The 20,046-nt window shown below is 41.5% G+C and overlaps 1 protein-coding gene across 1 annotated transcript in view; it reads right to left on the bottom strand.

The window, feature by feature from the left end:
* Positions 1-20,046, bottom strand: part of nrxn3a (neurexin 3a) — a 240,698-nt gene that overhangs the window by 89,812 nt on the left and 130,840 nt on the right. Inside the window, 3 exon segments of the mRNA XM_039603223.1 lie at positions 8,875-9,258; positions 9,492-9,639; positions 18,588-18,881. Of these exon segments, the coding sequence (XP_039459157.1) occupies positions 8,875-9,258; positions 9,492-9,639; positions 18,588-18,881 (826 nt within the window).

Below are 20,046 nucleotides of genomic sequence, written 5' to 3'. Positions count from 1 at the left end.
AAAGTTCTAGGAATACCAAGAACTTTACAAGAAATGAGGAATTTGATGGGGATGTGTCGACAGGCCAGGTCCAAACCAATAACACAAGTCACCATCGACTGCAGGACGCAAAAGGAGATACTCTGTCCCCACTGCTGTCTTGCACAGGTCTGAACTCCCTCAGTGAGATCATTAACAAGACTGGATATGGATACCAATTATGGAATGGAGCAATAATTGGCGACCTCCTCTTCATGGATGATATCAAGCTGTAGGCCAGAGTTGTTTATCAAAGTCCAGTGTTGCACTTTATGGTTTGCCTCTACTTATAGATAACAGATATATCATTTTTACAAAAATCAACTGTAATATCTAATATTTTGCGTACATGTGTTCCCTTTGATTGCTTTATTAGTAATATTACTGAATTTTTTTAGTAATTTGTCACTGCACAGTCAGATTACATTTAACTTCAGAGTCAAAGTGTTTGAAACAACCAAATGGAAAAACTGTAAATCCCCCCCCAAAAATACTTTAAATTGCCTAGATTCACACAACTCTAAACCTAATCTAAGTGGGTCACCAGTGATATTATTCTTTATTTCTGTACCTAAAGAAAAATCCATTTCATTGAGCTCACTTTACACTCTTGCTTTCTGTAGTCAAACCTCTCTTTCCTAAACCCTCTAGGGCTGATTGCCATTTTCTTGCATCCTCATTGCATCAATCACATTACAGTGATTATTTAGCCTGTCACAGTAGCTTAATTTGATAAATGATCTGATAATATGCTGAAGCATTTCATGTCCTCTAAATGCCCTTTGTTCAGTTTATCTGCATGACTGGAAGCTGTAGTTCTATCACATGGCCACAAGGTGGAGACACAGTCCATCTATCTGCTGGAAAGTCCTGTAGGTAAATTAGGGTGGGTGTGGATCACTGAGAAACATATGTGTAAATTGAAATGTGGATAATAATTGGATAAAGCTAAGCTGAGGAAAAGTAAAGCTTGAGTAGGTAGGTAAAAGGCAAGTGCATCCACCCTGATGGAGTCTGAATAAATCTGCTCATCACTTACTAAGATCTGATAAAAATCAATTTCTTTCTCATCTCCAATAGTCTCATGTACCACCTTACTTTTTGCAGATAGGTCAGGGTAACCAAGTGAAATAACAGCTACATTTCCCCCATATACTTATTTTATTGACATTTTTATGTTTATGTTAGAATGTTGAGTCTCTAAAGCCTAAAACATTTCCTGTGTTGTTCCACATAAAGTTCAATTTAAGTTTATTTCTATGGCACCAAATCAGAGCAAAAGTTGCCTCAAGGCGCTTTAAACTGTAAGGTAAAGGCCCTACAACAGGCGTGTCCAAAGTCCGGCCCGCGGTCCAGTTTTAATTGGCCCGCAAGTAATTTTGTAAATAGAATAGAAAATGGCCCGCACTTCAACTTTTGCTTGAGTGTATTGCACTTCTTAGTTTTAACACCAGGGGGAGCTACTGTTGATCAAGGCAGTTGCTCCACCAAAAAGGACAATCACAGAAGAAATTTACCCCCAAGTTACCAAACATGGCAGAACCAAAGAAGCTAAGGTAGAAAGTGAGTGCAGAAAATTTCAGACACGGTGGGAGAGTGAATATTTCTTCAAAGAATTCAAGGGGACGTGTGTCTGTTTGATCTGCACTGAAACTGTGGCAGTTATGAAAGAGTATAATGTACGACGTCATTATGAAACCAAACATCAGGCCTATGCATCCTACACTGGTGCTGAGCGAGAGCAGAAATTAAAGCAAAGGGTAGCTCTCCTGCGGGGTCAGCAACAGTATTTTTTTGTGCTCAAATTGTCCAGGAAAAGGCTCCAATAGCAGCTATGAGGTCGTCCAACTCATCACAAGACATGGCAAGCGTTTTTCAGATGGAGACCTCATAAAACGCTGCCTCGTTAAAGTCACCGAAATAATGTGCCCGGAAAAAGTGCAGGACTTCAACAACGTCAGCATGTCCAGAAGTACAGTTGTGCCACGCACTGAAGACTGTCAGCCAACATTAAACTGCAGCTGTCTGATAAGGCTGTGCTTTTGATTTTTACTCCATCGCATGCGATGAGAGCACCGATGCCACAGACGCCGCACAGCTGCTAATTTTTTGCGGGGAGTGGACGAGAGCACGAGCGCTTTAGGTTAGTAAAAATATATTCCACAGTACCCGTGTGTTAATAAGCATGCATGTGCAGGTACACATGCTTCAAATATCAATAATGCGCATCAATTCTGTCACTACCCTGCTTTTGGGCACCACTTTCTTATATGCGTTTTTCTTGTTAACACACAGAGTGCACAGCGCACGCACACGCAAAGTCAGCTGATCTCATCTGATGCAGATCTGCTCCTTGATCAAGTGACATTTGTCTGGATTTTTGGCACGAGTGGCGTACGATCAGCACCGCAGCTGGATGGCCCGATTTACATACCCAGCTCAGCTGATACTCACCAGAATAATTTACTAATTATTATTTGCACTCCTGTTATTAAGTCCAGTTCAGTCTGTTAATGTTGATAACGGTTTCAAACGAACGTTAACAGGTGTGTTGCTAAGCCTAAGAACTTAAATAACAAGCTTGAAATGTCCCCGTCCCATTTTCCCCTTTATTGTTTTTTCTCTGTGCTGTAAATCTTCTGTCCAAGAAGAAATCTGCTGCTGTTCTGAGAATGAGCTACCAAAGCTTTTTCTGAAGAAATCAATAAAGATCCATTTATGGAAAGCTGTAATGAAGGCAGTTTTGTATTTAATTATATTCAACAATATAACACATTTGACCACTTTTAAATGATTTTTCTAACTTTAATACGCTACAGTTAAGGTTATATACCTAATTTCTAGTAAGTGGCCCAGCCCCTCCTATATTTTTATGTATATTTATACATTTTATTGCCAAAAGTATTTGCTCGTCAACCTTCACGTGAACTTGAGTGACATCCGATTCTTAATTCATAGGGTTAAATATGAGGTCAACCAACCGTTTGCAGATATAACAGCTTGAACTCTTCTGGGAAGGCTTTCCACGAGGTTTAGGAGTGTGTTTATAGGTTCTTCTTTCAGAAGCACATTTGTAAAGTCAGACAATGATGTTGGATGAATTCCAGTGTCATATTTTCTGTTCCTAAGTTTTGTCCTATGTTCTGAGTTTCTGTGTTCTTTATCCAGTTCTTATTATGATTACTTTCTTGGTCCTTGTGTAGTTTCCAGTATTTCCTAGTTTAGTAATTCATGTTTCTAGTTCTAAGACTCTTTTCTTAGGTAGTTCCTGCTTTGGCCTTATTCTTGTTTTTAGCACTGTTTATATAGTGTCCTTTCAAGCTCCCCTGTACAGGGAGTGCAGAATTATTAGGCAAGTTGTATTTTTGAGGAATAATTTTATTATTGAACAACAACCATGTTCTCAATGAACCCAAAAAACTCATTAGTATCAAAGCTGAATGTTTTTGGAAGTAGTTTTAGTTTGTTTTAGTTTTAGCTATTTTAGGGGATATCTGTGTGCAGGTGACTATTACTGTGCATAATTATTAGGCAACTTAACAAAAACAAATATATACCCATTTCAATGATTTATTTTTACCAGTGAAACCAATATAACATCTCCACATTCACAAATATACATTTCTGACATTCAAAACAAAACAAAACAAATCAGCGACCAATATAGCCACCTTTCTTTGCAAGGACACTCAAAAGCCTGCCATCCATGGATTCTGTCAGTGTTTTGATCTGTTCACCATCAACATTGCGTGCAGCAGCAACCACAGCCTCCCAGACACTGTTCAGAGAGGTGTACTGTTTTCCCTCCTTGTAAATCTCACATTTGATGATGGACCACAGGTTCTCAATGGGGTTCAGATCAGGTGAACAAGGAGGCCATGTCATTAGTTTTTCTTCTTTTATACCCTTTCTTGCCAGCCACGCTGTGGAGTACTTGGACGCTGCGTGTGATGGAGCATTGTCCTGCATGAAAATCATGTTTTTCTTGAAGGATGCAGACTTCTTCCTGTACCACTGCTTGAAGAAGGTGTCTTCCAGAAACTGGCAGTAGGACTGGGAGTTGAGCTTGACTCCATCCTCAACCCGAAAAGGCCCCACAAGCTCATCTTTGATGATACCAGCCCAAACCAGTACTCCACCTCCACCTTGCTGGCGCCTGAGTCGGACTGGAGCTCTCTGCCCTTTACCAATCCAGCCACGGGCCCATCCATCTGGCCCATCAAGACTCACTCTCATTTCATCAGTCCATAAAACCTTAGAAAAATCAGTCTTGAGATATTTCTTGGCCCAGTCTTGACGTTTCAGCTTGTGTGTCTTGTTCAGTGATGGTCGTCTTTCAGCCTTTCTTACCTCGGCCATGTCTCTGAGTATTGCACACCTTGTGCTTTTGGGCACTCCAGTGATGTTGCAGCTCTGAAATATGGCCAAACTGGTGGCAAGTGGCATCTTGGCAGCTGCACGCTTGACTTTTCTCAGTTCATGGGCAGTTATTTTGCGCCTTGGTTTTTCCACACGCTTCTTGCGACCCTGTTGACTATTTTGAATGAAACGCTTGATTGTTCGATGATCACGCTTCAGAAGCTTTGCAGTTTTAAGACTGCTGCATGCCTCTGCAAGATATCTCACTATTTTTGACTTTTCTGAGCCTGTCAAGTCCTTCTTTTGACCCATTTTGCCAAAGGAAAGGAAGTTGCCTAATAATTATGCACACCTGATATAGGGTGTTGATGTCATTAGACCACACCCCTTCTCATTACAGAGATGCACATCACCTAATATGCTTAATTGGTAGTAGGCTTTCGAGCCTATACAGCTTGGAGTAAGACAACATGCATGAAGAGGATGATGTGGACAAAATACTCATTTGCCTAATAATTCTGCACTCCCTGTATATAGTTCTTTATTTCTCCATGTTTGTGTGTTTTACTCTCCATCTGTGTTTATGAGTTATGTTCCGTTTTGATGACCGAGTTGATCATTCATACTTATGATCATTTGAATGGTACTCATGGCCAGTCATCAATGACCATTGATCAATGAGCAATGGCCATTGATCATCGGTTGTTGATCAAGGGTCATGACAATTTGCAGATTAATGATCAAGGATCTGACCTCACAGCCACAGTTCATTCAGTGGGCTGGTTTCAGTCATTATGCAAATCTAGTGTTTATAAGGTTGGGGAAACCTGCAGTCAGCTGAGACTGAAGAAGTCACTTGGATGAGTGACGAAACAATTCTCCCACTGAAAACAACCAGATGAACAGACTTTTTGGGATGTTCCTGTACACTTTGCCTGCTGCTTGCTTATGGCCTTCCGTGTATGCCCTGCTTGCTAGGATCTTGCACCCTACTGTTATATGCTGGACTGTCTCAGACGCATTTTTGTACAGCCTGCACCTGGGTCTTGGATGGTGTAGCGTAGACCTGAGCCTTTGTGGCTTGTTCCGGTGCTGCCATGATAAGTGGCTCTGTGCTATCTTTTAGTCCAGCATTGTACAGCAACTGGTAGGATTTCTCTATATTAGCCACTTCTATCTGCTGTTGGTACATCCTGTGCAGGGACGCGCCTTTCTATTTCTCAGGTTTTTGCTGCCTGAGATATTCACTAAGCACACTATCAGTTGCTGCCAGCTTGATGATTTACTCACGGATCTTGGCTGTTTCATCTTGGATAGTGGTTCTGACACTCACTCGTCCTCTGCCTCCTTCCCTCCATTTGATGTACAGTCTCAGGATTTGGGGTGAATCCCTCTATACATGGTAAGGCACTTTCTTGTCTTGATGTCAGTGGCTTCTCTCTCCTCCTTTGGCCAGCTTATTACCCCACCAGGATAACTGACGACAGGCAGGGCATAGGTGTTGATTGTCCGGATGTTGTTCTTCCAATTTAGCTGACTCCTAAGAACCTGCCTTATTCTCTACTAGTATTTGGTGGTTGCAACTTTCTAGTGGCCTCATGATTTCCATTTGCCTGTGGGATTCATAGGTAATTGTAGCTGTCCTCAGTGTCTGCAATATTGGCTCCATGTACCACAAACCCCTCAGTTATGATTACCTTCTCTTTGATAACATCAGAGTATACTTCTCTAGTCAGAATGACATTTTGATGTAATTGTAATCATTACATACAGCAGTGGGGAGAGACGGCACCCCTGAGGGATGCCAGTGCTGATTGTCCATGTGTGGGATGTGATGCTCCTCAGCCTCGCCTGCTGCTTCCTGTCCATCAGGAACCTGGTGATCCACTGATAGGTGGAGCCGGGCACAGTACGTTGTGTGAGTTTCTGGTGGAGGATGTCTGGCATTATGGTGTTGAAGGCCAAGCTGAAGTCCACAAGTATCTTTGTGTATGTCCCAGATTGATAAATTGATGCTGGAAGTAGTGCAATCCAATATTGGCTGCATCCTTGGACGGCCTGTTTGCCCAGAATGCAAATTGCAGGGGGTTCTGCGGTGGTGTGCGATGTTCTACAGGTAGCTTAACACCAGTCCTTCACTTAATGACCACAGACGTCAGGGTGACAGGTCTGTAGTCATTTAATCCTGTGATGGCGGAGGTGAAGGCTGCAGGTATTTTTGCCTAGGAGTGAAGTGAGGGCAAGCAGATTGGAGGTGTGAATGGTTCTTTTTCAAATCTGCACTAAAACGTGCTTAGGTCATCACTCAGGGCCATTTGTTGAAATGCAATTTTATAGCTCTTCACTGTAGCTCCTCTTTCCTACCCTGATCTCCGTGCTCTGTTTGTTTCTGGCCTGCTTGTACAGGGCCCAGTCCTCGCTGCTCGCTGCTGTAGGCCTTCTCCTTAGTTTCATTTTACTTTCTAGTTCTTAGGTTCTTGTTCATTTAGTTTGTTCCCTTTTGTGGCTCCCTGTTAGTCTGACATATCTATCATGTATGTTAAGTTCTGTTTCCCAGCCGTGCCTCTCCCTCTGTTCTGTCAGTCCTCGTCTTAGTGTGTGTCTCATGTTTCCAGTTTAAGTTTGTTTTAGGGTTTTAGGCTTTTGTTTCCATTGTATGTTTCTTTCACAGTAATAAAGCTGGTTCTCATCCTGTCTGCCACACAGCACCCCATTGACACTAGGAATACCACTAATGGTTTTTAATTTCTTTCATGTACAGATGATGGGGACTCACGGAGACCTTCAATGCTGCAGACATTTTTCTGTACACTTTCCAAGACCTCTGCCCTTCTCAGATGTTTACACACACTTCCTTGGGCTTCATGGCTTGGTTTGTTGCAACTATGCAACTATGGGACCTTATAGACAGGTGTGAAGCTTTCATAATCATGTCCATTCAACTGAATTTTCCACAGATGGACTCCAATCGAGTTTTAAAAACATGTGACAGATGATCAGTGATCAGGATGAACCTGAGTTCAACTTTGAGTTTTGTGGCAAAGGTGGCAAGCTTTTACTCACATAAAATGTCTTTAATAATCCATGCCCAACCTATGTTAAAGATGTCACAGTACCATATCACCCTAATAGAGTACGTTGCTCTCAGACTTCTGGCTAACTGGTGGTTCCTATGATATTTAAAAGTAATTTGGGGCCCCTCTTCTATAGAACCAGCTTCTAGTTTGGATTTGTGAGACAGACACCCTCTTTACTTTCAACATTAGGCTTAATACTTTCGTTTTTGATGAAGCATATAAACTGATCTTTTGATTTGGTGCTATATAAATAAAACGAGCTGATGAACTGAAAAACTTTGTGTATGTTATATTTGAGTGGCCCTTAAAAATATCTAGAAAAGTATTTAATATATGAAGCCAAAATTTCACAGCAATCATCATATGAATCATAATTCAAGGCATATACACTCCACATTGATGTCCTGCAAGCGCTTCTATACCTAAAGATATAATCAGAACACTGTTAACTGATATGCTAAAAAGCAGTTCAAGCAATTTGGCTAGGGATGTGGAAATTAGTTTTCATCTCCAATTAGTCTTTATTAAACTGTCTCAACACCATGATGGAAACTGGTCAGAAGGGCAATAGAATATTGTCTGAATAAAAGTTGAATATTGTTAATTGCCCTTTCTGTCACAAGAATTTTGACAGTCTGTCACACACAAAAAGAAGCAAGACAAGAGATAAGGAGAAGGGGAAAGCCCCAAGTTAGTTGAACACCCTGCATCAAATGGTAACTAATTCAGTTTAAATAATTAAACATACAGTAATTATGGATATTAAAGGTTCTTGGAATTCAGTGAGCATGTTGTTCTTTTATGCTAGGCTCAAAGCTGCTAAATGCAAGAATCCTGCTAATGATACAAATATATTTGTATATATTACAAATATATTCAGTTTAGATGTAAGTTTATCTGACTGTTGTCCTTTTTACTGGTCAAATCAACAACATTTTTGTTGATGGTATATCGATAAGGCCAATTCTGCTGGAAATATTAAAATAAATCTGTCTTGTTTGCTCTTTCTGGTTTTATGTGATCTACTTTACATTGAATGTCAGTTTATTTTCTCATCTATTTAATATAAGATACTAAAAATATGTCATACAGTACAGATGAGACAAAAGATGGAAATACTCAAGTCAAACTCAGCTGGACTCAGTCCTGCTTATGTTGTTGAAAGTGAAGCTATGCCTTGGTTCAGGTCCAGCCTAATAAGACATCTATTAATGCAATTGATTTATTAAATGGAATGGTATGAATCTACCAATCTACCAGCTTGCAAATCTTGCAATCAGTACTTCCTTTATAGCTGTCACAATGATTGTCCTGCTTCAGCTAGCTCCATCTGTTCAGATTGCAGTATTAGAGATAGTATGAGTATGTAAGGTTTTTGGAAGAGGACCGAACGTGTCCACATCTAAACATCCACACTTACCTCTCTCACAGGTGCGTGACCAGTAGCCAGTACCAGTGCAGTCACAGATGAATCGATTCCAGCCTTCTTTGCAGACTCCTCGGTTCTTGCATGGGTAGCTCTCACACTGCTTGCCAGGTTGTTTATTGCATGATGGTTTAATGCCAGCCCCATTTTGTGCCTCAGCAATCTGACGGATGTCCTTGCTTCGACCATCAATGAAAAGGTCACGAATACAGCCCACATAGCCATAGTTGAGCATTGCTGTCCAGAGCTCCGTGGGCAGGATGAGGTTGGTGCGGTCAGTTGGAAGCCCCCCCAAATACATGTCACCCTCCAGGTCCAGAATCTCACTCTCACCACTGGCTGTGAACGGAGTCCTTCTGCTGTTTACAGAGATGGTGCCTGAAGAGAAATTTGCAAATTTCATCATAGTGCTCCTACTCTTTGATCTTATGAGATGTGCCATCAATTTTTATTGATTTTGCCTTTCATTATAAAGGTTCCCTCACTGGCATACTACTGGAGTAACAAATTCTTTCCGATTCTGATATTTGAACTTTACATTACTTCAAAAAAATGTTTTTGTATTTGTAGTCCAGTAGATCTGTATATCCCATACATCTAGCCTCACTGACCTGAGCGTCCATCCCTCTGGATGTCGACATGATACCAGGCCCCATCATTCACCTTTGTCTGGGTGGCCTTAACCTTGATAGTCCCAGAGCCCATATCCAGCAGCAGGTACAGGCTGCCATCCAACAGCTCCACAGCAAAGAAATCCACCTGAGCAAGAGAAAAAGAAGCTCCTTATCTGAAAAATTAAGACAGTTACTTTTTTCTATGGGTGCTTCTTTTTCATTTTCCTAAAATCTAAAATTTGTGTGTCCAATAATCTGATAAAAGACTTTAATCATGACAAATACACAAAACACTCAGTTTTATAGATAAGCATGGATAAAACATGAAAGTACTTCCCAAGTTTGGCCTATAATTAAACCATAATTTAGTTTGTGATACCAAGAAGCAACTTTACGTAAATCAGATTTCCTACACTAGTTTTTCTTTCTTACCCTGTTGCAGTCAGTACAATGTGGCATCACTGTTTAGTGGGGTCACATGTGCAACAGAAGTACATTTTAAACCACGCTCTACCACACCCAGGTTATGTTTAGTGACAGGTAAAATTAACTTAAAACTTCCAACCAGAAAATTGAAGCTAAGGTTAATTATGGAGTTACACAAGGTTCCATGCTAAGGCCTGTGTCCTGTCATCCTGTCTCAGAGTGAAGCTGGAAAACTAGTTCATGCATTTATTACTTCTAGGCTGATCTACTGTAATTCTTTTTTATCAACCTGTCTTAAAAATGCCTTGAAAGTCAAGTCAAGTCAAGTCAAGTTTATTTATAAAGCACATTTAAAAACAACCAAGGCTGACCAAAGTGCTGTACAATAAAATACAAATATAAAATACTATAAAACACAGGTACATAAAATACCTCACTGATAAAACAATAAATTAAAACAATAGGTTAAACCTTGCTAAAAGCCAATGAAAAGAGGTGAGTTTTAAGAGCAGTTTTAAAAGTTCCTAGGCTTGTGGAGAATCTGATGTGAGGGGGTAGACTGTTCCACAGTCTGGGTGCAGCCACAGCAAAAGCCCTCTCTCCCCTAGTCTTTAATCTGTACCTGGGAACATCTAAAAGCATCAAGTCTGCTGACCTCAAAGATCTCCTGGGGCAGTAAATGCTAAGAAGCTCTGCCAGGTAAGGAGGTGCAGTACCGTTAAGAACCTTAAAAACCAGCAGTAAAATTTTAAAATCAATCCTAAAAACAACTGGGAGCCAGTGGAGAGAGCAGAGGACCGGAGTGATGTGGTCTCTCTTTTTGGAACCGGTCAGCATGCGAGCAGCAGCGTTCTGCACCAGTTGGAGGCGATGCAGACAGGAACGATCTAAACCAGCATAAAGGGAGTTACAGTAGTCCAGCCGTGAAGTAATAAAAGCATGGACCACCCTTTCTAGATCGTTCCTGCACAGGTAGGACTTGACTTTAGCTAAAATCTGTAGGTGATAAAAAGATCCCTTGACTACGGAGCTGATTTGTTTATCAAATTTAAAAGCACTGTCAAAAGTAACACCGAGGCTCTTAATGGAGGAAGTACATTCAGAAGTTAGGGGTCCCATAAAATCAAAAGAAGAATTAGGGTCTTTAGGAAGCCCAAACACAATGACTTCAGTTTTACTTTCATTTAGATGTAGAAAGTTAAGAGCCATCCAAGTCTTAACGTCAGACAGACAGGAGAATAACGGCTGCAGAGAGTCCTTACAGTCTAACCTCAGAGGGAGGTAGATCTGAATGTCATCAGCAAAAGAGTGGAAGGACACATTATGTTTGCACAGCACATCGCCCAGAGGGAGCAAATACAGAATAAACAGCAGGAATGGACCCCTGAGGTACACCACAAGTTAAAGGAGCTCTGGGAGATGACAGTTCACCGAGGTGAACAGAGAAACTCCTGTTATCCAGGTAGGACTGGAAAAACTTTAAAACAGTACCTTTCAAACTGACACAGTGTTCTAGGCGGGATAACAATATGTTGTGATCGACAGTGTCGAAGGCTGCTGTCAGATCTAAGGTTACTAGGACAGCAGCACGACCAGAAAGGCCTTCAGTTGATCCAAAATGATGGAGCAAGAGTACTGACGAGGACTTGAAGGAGAGCATATTTCTCCCTTTGGAAACAAAGCATCCCTCCTGATTTGTCTTGAGTATCTTGAAAATTTAGTTGGGTATTTGGTATACCTAGTGCAAATGTTTGAACCCAACTGATCTAAACCACTTGGAACATCTATCAGCGCACACATTGCTAGTCCCAAAGTTGGTTATACCGGAGCATGAGATATATATGCCTCTAAGTATGAGTATATTCTGAGTTTATGTCAAAAAAGTAATACCAAATGCTTCTGTAGACTCTCATATTTGAAGCTAGCATGTAGTTGCTCTGTCAATACTAATTATGTTAGCGGGTCAAAGGGAAATTCCATTATATGTTAGCATTAGCCTAACACTAAATATTTTTTACTTATTTCTCTCAGTTATACCAGCTGTAATTTCAGTTACTAGCATCAGTCTATACCGTGTAAGATGAGAAATATATTATGTTCCAAATATATGTTGTAACATACTTTTTTGTTATGTTTGTAGTTTTACAGGGAGACATTAGGGAGACAAATAAACCCTGCAATGACAGCTGGACACTTTTGACTCTCCTTTTGCAGAACTCTTTGTCTATCTGCCAAACTGGGGATCAACATACAGGAAGGGCAGAATAGTAAAACACTTCATTCTCATGAATCGTAGTGAGTTCTGTAAAAGAAAGGATGGACGAAACACTGGAAGTGTCCAGTTCTTTATTCTCCAGCCAGCTTACATCATCATCTACTGCTGTCGACAGAGCATGAGCAAAACCAAAAAGCAGCTGCAGCAGCATTAGCTGAGGCTCAAGCTTGAGAAACGTCTGCGCAAGAAAGTGAGCATCCACAACAGCCCTGCCACACCTTCGCCAGTCTTCTGTGCTTTGAGCCCAAAGAAAGAGTCTTGCAACTGGAGTTATGGAGGACAGCCAGCAAATAATGATCAGTTTCACCATACTAAGTCCAAGGTATGGACACCCACACCTGTAAGCGGTAGTCATTCAATTCAATTCAATTCAAAATTTATTTGTATAGCACATTTAAAAACAACAGAGTTAACCAAAGTGCTTCACAATCACTTAAGAACAAGAGACATACACTGGATGTAATGCCTCAAGAAGAGCTAGATCTTCTTTCCAGATCTGCACAGGCCAAGAGAGTCAGGGCTGCGTACATAAACAATCCCACTTCACGACTTCAGATGGTGTGGCAGAGACTCGAGGACTGTTCTGCTGCACCAGAAGTCATTGAACATCCACTTTTAAAGAAAATTCAGGATTTTCCTAAGCTGACGAACAGAGACAACCAGCATTTGAGAGAATGGGGGGATCTTCTGCTAGAACTTCATGCTGCAAGGACAAGTGGTCATTCCCCAGGCCTTGCACACCTCGACATGGCCCGAGGGGTAAATCTGATACTGAAAAAACTCCCATACAACCTTCAGGAGAAATGGGTAACACCTGCCTCAAAGTTCAAGAGAAAGATCCAGTGCCTTACCCTATATTTTATTTTTTGTTGAACTTTTCATAAGTTTCTCCTATGTCACCGCTGCCAACACCAGCAACCCTAAAATCAAGAGTATGGTACAACAGAAGTACTCTCCCACTGTTTCTGTTAAGAGGATGGAGATTTCAAGTGATGTGGGAGCGAGCCCAAACACTCCTACAGGCAAGAACAACTTGGACCCTGATGAACAATGTCCACTACACTGCAAGCCTCGCCCTCTGAGGAAATGTCGTCTCTTAAAGAGTAAGACTTTGGACAAAAGAAAAGCTTTCTTGAAAGACAAGAACATTTGTTTCAAGTGTTGTTCTTCTGTTCAGGACACGACCAAAGATTGTCCTAAATCAGTGTAGTGCACAGAGTGTGGTAGTGAAAGACATCACCGCACTAAACCCCAATCCTCATCCTCAAAAAGCAGAGAGCCATGGGCTAGTGAAGGGCATGTTGGGGAGGAAAGAGAGTTAAGTGCAGCTGATGTATCACCAAAATGTACAGAAATATGAGGAGACTCAATCAGTTCAAGGTCATGGTCCTTAACCCGATTGCTGTATCCTGCTGTACAACCAGAGAAAGGAGTCAAGATGTCTGCTGTTCCAGATGAACAAAGCAACCGCTCCTTGGCAAAAACATACTTTTTTAAAACTTTCAACATTGAAGGACAGCTTGAACCGTGTTCACTGAAAACATGCTCAGGTGTTGTGTTTAGATAGCAAGGAGACAAGCCCATCTATTTCATTTGTCCTTTGATGGTACCACTCAGCTTCCTCTGCCTACTCTTACTGAGTGTGACATGATACCTGACAAAAGGTAAAATCCCAGAAATTGATCCAGAGGCCAATTTCCTCCTTCTCATTGGCAGAGACATTCTGCATGAGCACAAAGTCAGAGAACAGCATAATGGTGTTCATAATGAGCCACATGCTCAGCGACTCGACCTTGGTTGGGTCATCGTGGGAGAAGTGTGTCTGGGAGAGGTGCATAAGGCAGCCAACATTAGTGTATGCAAAACCAACATTCTACCAAATGGATGAGCTTCACTCTTGAGTGCATGTCCAAACAATATGCAAGTCAAAGGTTTTCGCACCTCAAACCTAAGTCTTCAAAGCTCTGCACAACAACTGGAAAGTAAGAGAAGCGATCTTGGCAGTCAGGTCTCCAAAAGTTGATTCTGTTCATCTGGACGTAGCGTTTTGTGGGAGAAACGTTTCGTCACTCATCCAAGTGACTTCTTCAGTCTCAGCTGACTGCAGGTTTCCCCAAACTTATAAACAGTACATTTGCATAATGACTAAAACCAGCCCACTGAAGGAACAATGGGCTGTGAGGTCAGTTCCGTCCTCATGATTATGCAAATTCTCATGACCATTGATCAACAACCACTGATCAAAGATCAATGGCCATGAGTACCATTCACAGAGAGTTGGGGAATGGCTGTGGTCACAGCATTGTAAGGTGGCGAAAGATGTACCCTTAGGCCCCCTGCTCTTTCTCTTTTCACGTAAATGGCCTCCTTGACTCCGCCCTCAAACCAGCGTTCCTCCCTGTCCAGGATGTGTACATCCTCATCATTGAAAGAGTGTCCAGTGGCCTGTAGGTGTAAATAGACTGCAGAGTCCTGGCCTGACGAGGTTGCTCTTCTGTGTTGTGCCATCCTCTTATCCAGAGGTTGTTTGGTTTCCCCGATGTATAAATCCTGGCAATCCTCCTGGCACTTAACAGCGTACACTATGTTACTCTGTTTGTGTCGGGGGACCCGATCCTTGGGGTGGACCAGTTTTGTGTCAGCGTGTTTTGGGGTTTAAAAGCCACAGAGACACGATGCTTAGAAAAAAATGCATCTCAACTGTTCCGATACTCCTGACACATACGGGTCTTTCGGTTTTCGCTTTGGCAGCGGTTGTCCTTCTCTCCTGGATCGTCTGGAGCTTTCTTTAGGTGCCTTCCCAGCTTTGACAAAAGTCCAGCTGGGATAACCACATTTACTCAGGGCCTTCTTGATGTCATGTTCTTCTGCTTCCCTGGCCGCTGTGTCTGTGGGGATGGTGTTTGCTCTGTGTTGTAGCGACCACTCTGCAGTGGATGATGAGAGTCAAACCTTAGATACTGATCCGTATGCGTAGGTTTCCGGTACAGATCAGTTTTAGATGTCCCCCATTACTGATGGAAATCTTACAGTCTAAGAAGGCTAACCTGCCATTTTTCATATCCTCCCTGGTGAATTTGATGCGTCGGTCCACCGAGTTAATGTGGTCCATGAATTGTGGAACGTCCTGAGATTAGATTTTCACCCAGGTGTCATCCACATATCTGAACCAATGACTTGGTGGTGTTCCAGGGTAGGATAACAAAGCCCTCTTTTCCACTTCTTCCATGTACAAATTGACCACTATGGGTGAAACTGGGGAGCCCATGGCACACCCATGTTTCTGCCTGTAGAACTGACCCTTGTATGTGAAGTAGGTGGAATGAAGACAGTTCCAAAAGCAAACACACTTGGTCGATGCTGAGAGTGGTCCTGTTGCTGAGCTTGGTGTCATCCTGTAATCTCTTACGGACTACCTCCAACGCTTCCATGACTGGGATGCAAGTGAAGAGAGAAGTAACATTGTATGATAACATGGTTTCATCTGCCTCCATAATGACATCTCTCACCTTCTCAACAAAATCCAGGGTGTTCTGGATGTGGTGTTCAGAGCTGCCTACCAGCGGGTTGAGGATCGAAGCCAGAAACTTGGAGATGTTATAGGTGACCGAGTTGATCATACAGACAATCAGTCTTAAGGGTGCACCCTGTTTATGTATCTTCGGTAAACCATACAGAGTTGGTGTAGACTCCCCTGGGTATAGCCTGTGGTATGAGGTCCAGTCAATAGCATTGTCTTGTTCTAACCGCTTCAGACAGTCTATCACCCTCTTCATGTAACCACTTCCTGGGTCTCGTTTCAGGGGCTCATAAGTATTTTTGTCACTAAGCAGTGACAAAATTTTCTCATGATAGTCTTTCTGGTTTAGCAAAACTGTGCATCTACCCTTGTCTGCCGGGAGGATGATAATGTTGTTGTCATTACTAAGTGATGTGAGTGCCTTCCTCTCCTCCATGGTGATGTTGGATGCTGGGGGCTTTGCATTGCTGAGACAGGCCAAAACTTTCATCCGTAGTTGCTCTGCTTCCACTTCTGCAATATTGTTGTTTCGAATTGCTGTTTCTGTGGCTGTGATCAGCTCCACTAGCGGGATTTGTGTCGGCGTGACAGCAAAATTCAACCCATTAGCAAGGATGTTTTTCTCTGTTTGGGTGAGCTGTCTGTCAGACAAATTCTTTGCCCACTTGTCCACATCCTTGGTGTCGCATCCTTCTCTCTTCTGGCCGTTGAGGACACTCTCCATATTTTGCTGCAGTTTCTGACGTACAACAAGTAAGTCAAACTTCCTTTGTTGCCTGGTCTTAGACTTCTTGTGCTGTGCTAGATGAGCCTTCTCAGTGAAGTCAAACACCCTTTTAGGAGTACTCTCATTTAATCTTAAGTCTCTGTTGGATCTGCTCCTCTTGAGATTTTAGCATGTCGATGGTAAAATTTGTTTGCCTCACCCGTTCATTAAACAGCTGGTGCTGTGACCTTCTGGAGGATTTTTGTTGCCTGGAAGCCTTTAACTGAAGAGCTCATTTGCAGACTTTTAGGAGTAATCCTGTTTTGTCGGCATCTGAGACTGAACCTCAGGTGGTTCCTGTAATCCGCCATCTTACATGCTGTTTGCTCATACTGACGTACAAGCTTTAGGCAGTCCTGGCCAAAGTGGGTTAAAATGTCTTGATGCATTCTCAGTCATCCAGGTAAGTAAATCTCCAAAAGTTGATTCTGTTCATCTGGATGTAGCATTTTCAGTGGGAGAAACGTTTCGTCACTCATTCAAGTGACTTCTTCACTTGGATGACTGACTGGTGGGCTGGTTTCAGTCATTATGCAAATGTACTGTTTATAAGATTGGGGAAACCTGCAGTCAGCTGAGACTGAAGAAGTCACTTGGATGAGTGACGAAACGTTTCTCCCACTGAAAATACTACGTCCAGATGAACAGAACCAACTTTTGGAGATTTACTTACCTGGATGATTGAGAATGCATCAAGACGTTGGCAGTCAGGTGTTTCAAAGGACACAACATGATGATAGCCCTGCCATGTCAACCGATGACAAGAGTTTCTTGAAGATGTTAGAAGAACAAGTCTATAAAGATAGTGGCAACACTTGGGTTTTTCCTTTTCAGTCACCACGAAACCACTTTACCAATAACCGACCTCAAGCTTTAAAGTGTCTTTCATGTCTTTGACTCATTAGGAAAAAAAACACAAATGAGGAAACACCTCATCGCTTTCATGCAAAGGATGTTGGTTGAAAAGCAAGCGGAGCCAGCACCCCATTTAAAAGAAGGTGAGGAAAGGAAATATTTGGGGTTTACCATCCACAGAAACCTGACCAGAGAGGGGTAGTGTTCAATTCAAGTGCCAAACATGAAGGAATTTCTCTCAATGACATACTCCTCAGTGGACGTGACTCGAACAATACTCTCACTCTCACAGTTCTGATCTGCTTCTGTGGGGAACCAATAGCAGTTACAGCAGATGAGCAGCAGATGTTCTACTGCCTCAAAGTGTGCAATGAGCATATAAACTTTCTGAGGTTCTTATGGTATGAAAACAATGATCTGCAAAAAAACAGTGAAAGAGTTTCAAATGACCTTACATGCATTTGGCAACAGTCCTTTACCAGCAGTTGTCATTTACTGCCTCAGACGAGATGCTCAGGAAGCACATGACTCCACTACCAGTACAAGGAAGTTCATCACATGCAATTTTTATGTGGATGATGGACTTGCATCTTTTCCTAATGAAGCGAAAGCCATTGGTGTCCTGCGCACTTCCCAAGCAATGCTAGCTATATTAAACATTAAGCTACATGAGATTGCGCTGAACAGCAACAGCGTTATGCAAGCATTTCCACCCAAAGACTTGTAGGACTGAAAGGATTTGAAAGATCTAGATTTAGGAATGGAATCACTACCTCTTCAGAGGAGTCTAGGTCTAATTTGGAATTTTGAGACAGACAACTTCACCTTCTGTGTTTCAAAGGAGGAGAAGCCTTTGATAAAAGAGGCATTTTGTCTCCAGTGAACCCTTCTATGGTTAAAGTGGTCTGTGATCATCTAATATGCAATGTGCTATTAAGATAAACAGCAAATCTAATTTTAAACAAACTACTCCTCTTAAACAAATCGTCATGAAGCTAGATAATTTTATTGTCTACAACAGTGGTTTCCAAAGTGGGGATTTTTCTTGTAAAACAAAGAGGGGCCTAGCAAACACACTTTAGGAACCACTGGTCTACAACAGCCTCTAAAACACAGGTAAATTTTGTTGGTTTGTCATTCTCACCAGGTGGTGACCTTGGTGTCAAGACTGATCAGTCCTTTCAAACTGTTTTCAATCAAGCATTTTTTAAAACAGAAATTATCAAGTGACTGAGGAAGTTATGAACTGACCTTGGTGTTCTTTTGGCTCCGTGCAGCATCTTTGCGCTCTTGGGGTTTGCCATGGGTAAAGAGGATGAGTCCATTGGGCTCAGTCGTACGGAAATCGAAAGAGATGGATCCCATCCGCTTGGTGTTCCACTTAGGGAGACTGATATAGGCCTCAGGGGTTTCGAAAGAAATTGGGTCAAGGGTAGCCACATTTTCACACTTGTAGGATACCTCACCCTGGATTTTCATCTTGGGGTCCACAATTCGAGCCAGACGGGACAACTCAAGACGGATGTCATTGTTCTTATACACTACCTGCAATAAGCCAAGAGCAGCATTAATTACTCTTTTATTTAGGATAACACAAGATACACATTAAATAACTTCCAACAATTACTAAATTAATAAAATTAATTCAGTAAAATAAAGACTAAAATAAGAAAATCATCAATGTTGTGTCAGGAAGGGCATTATTGGCTTTACATATCTCAGTAAAGCTTAGTGTGATAAATTATAGAATGCAGAGAGTTACTATATACCATACACATATTCCTATTTGACGTGTTGTTATTTAAAAACAAATTATAAAGGAAAATGTTCATGAGTTCACATAAAATGCAGGAACCAAAATTACTGATTATTCTGAAAAAACACCACATGCTGAGGTTTTTAGATACGGTACTTTGCAAGTTTGTCAGATATTTCATTTCACAGACTGAGATCATCTCCATGTTCCCAGTGCGTTTCATACTTTACACTCTCAAGTCTCAGAGACAAGGTCAATTGTTCCACTTAACAGATTTCCTTAACTGTTTTTATCCACTTTTATCCAGAATTGTTGGAAATTCTTTATTCAACAAGTCTTTAGTTGTATTTTCAATTAACTAATTCTCAAAATAAACAACGCTAAAATCAAAATCTGTGGAATGATTATTCAAGTTATCTTTGTTACCACATCCAACCAGTAAGAAGACACCACAGTTTCAGGTATTTTACACTAGAACTGCAAAGTTATTAAAAAACCCTCAAAGTGTTTTTCCAGGAGAATTCTCTCAAAAACAGAGCTATGGTGATAAACTGTGTTTTGCACATATTTAACCTTCTTTTTCCCACCTTCATTCAATTCAATTCAATTCAATTCAATTTTATTTATATAGCGCCAAATCACAACAAAAGTCGCCTCAAGGCGCTTTATATTGTACAGTATACTCATTGGAGAGAACTCTATTTTATTGGCAGGCTAAAGAAATCATAGATGTCACCTTTCTAGCATTTTACACTTATATGGATGGATAAATACTAAATACTCTAATACAAGTCATATAAAATCTTGTTTCTCTAAAGGGTACGTTTCTATGAGTGGTTGACAAGTTCAAATGTTCAGGTGTTTCTATTACACGGTAGAGTTGACGCCTTTAGTTGAGTATTTGAATCTTCCATCCAGTTGAGCTCTCATGACCTCTGTGTTGAATGTCCCCCA

The sequence above is a fragment of the Oreochromis aureus genome, linkage group 19 (assembly GCF_013358895.1).
Source record: "Oreochromis aureus strain Israel breed Guangdong linkage group 19, ZZ_aureus, whole genome shotgun sequence".
NCBI classification, from domain to species: Eukaryota; Metazoa; Chordata; class Actinopteri; order Cichliformes; family Cichlidae; genus Oreochromis; species Oreochromis aureus.
This window is presented reverse-complemented; position numbering and strand designations above follow the sequence as displayed.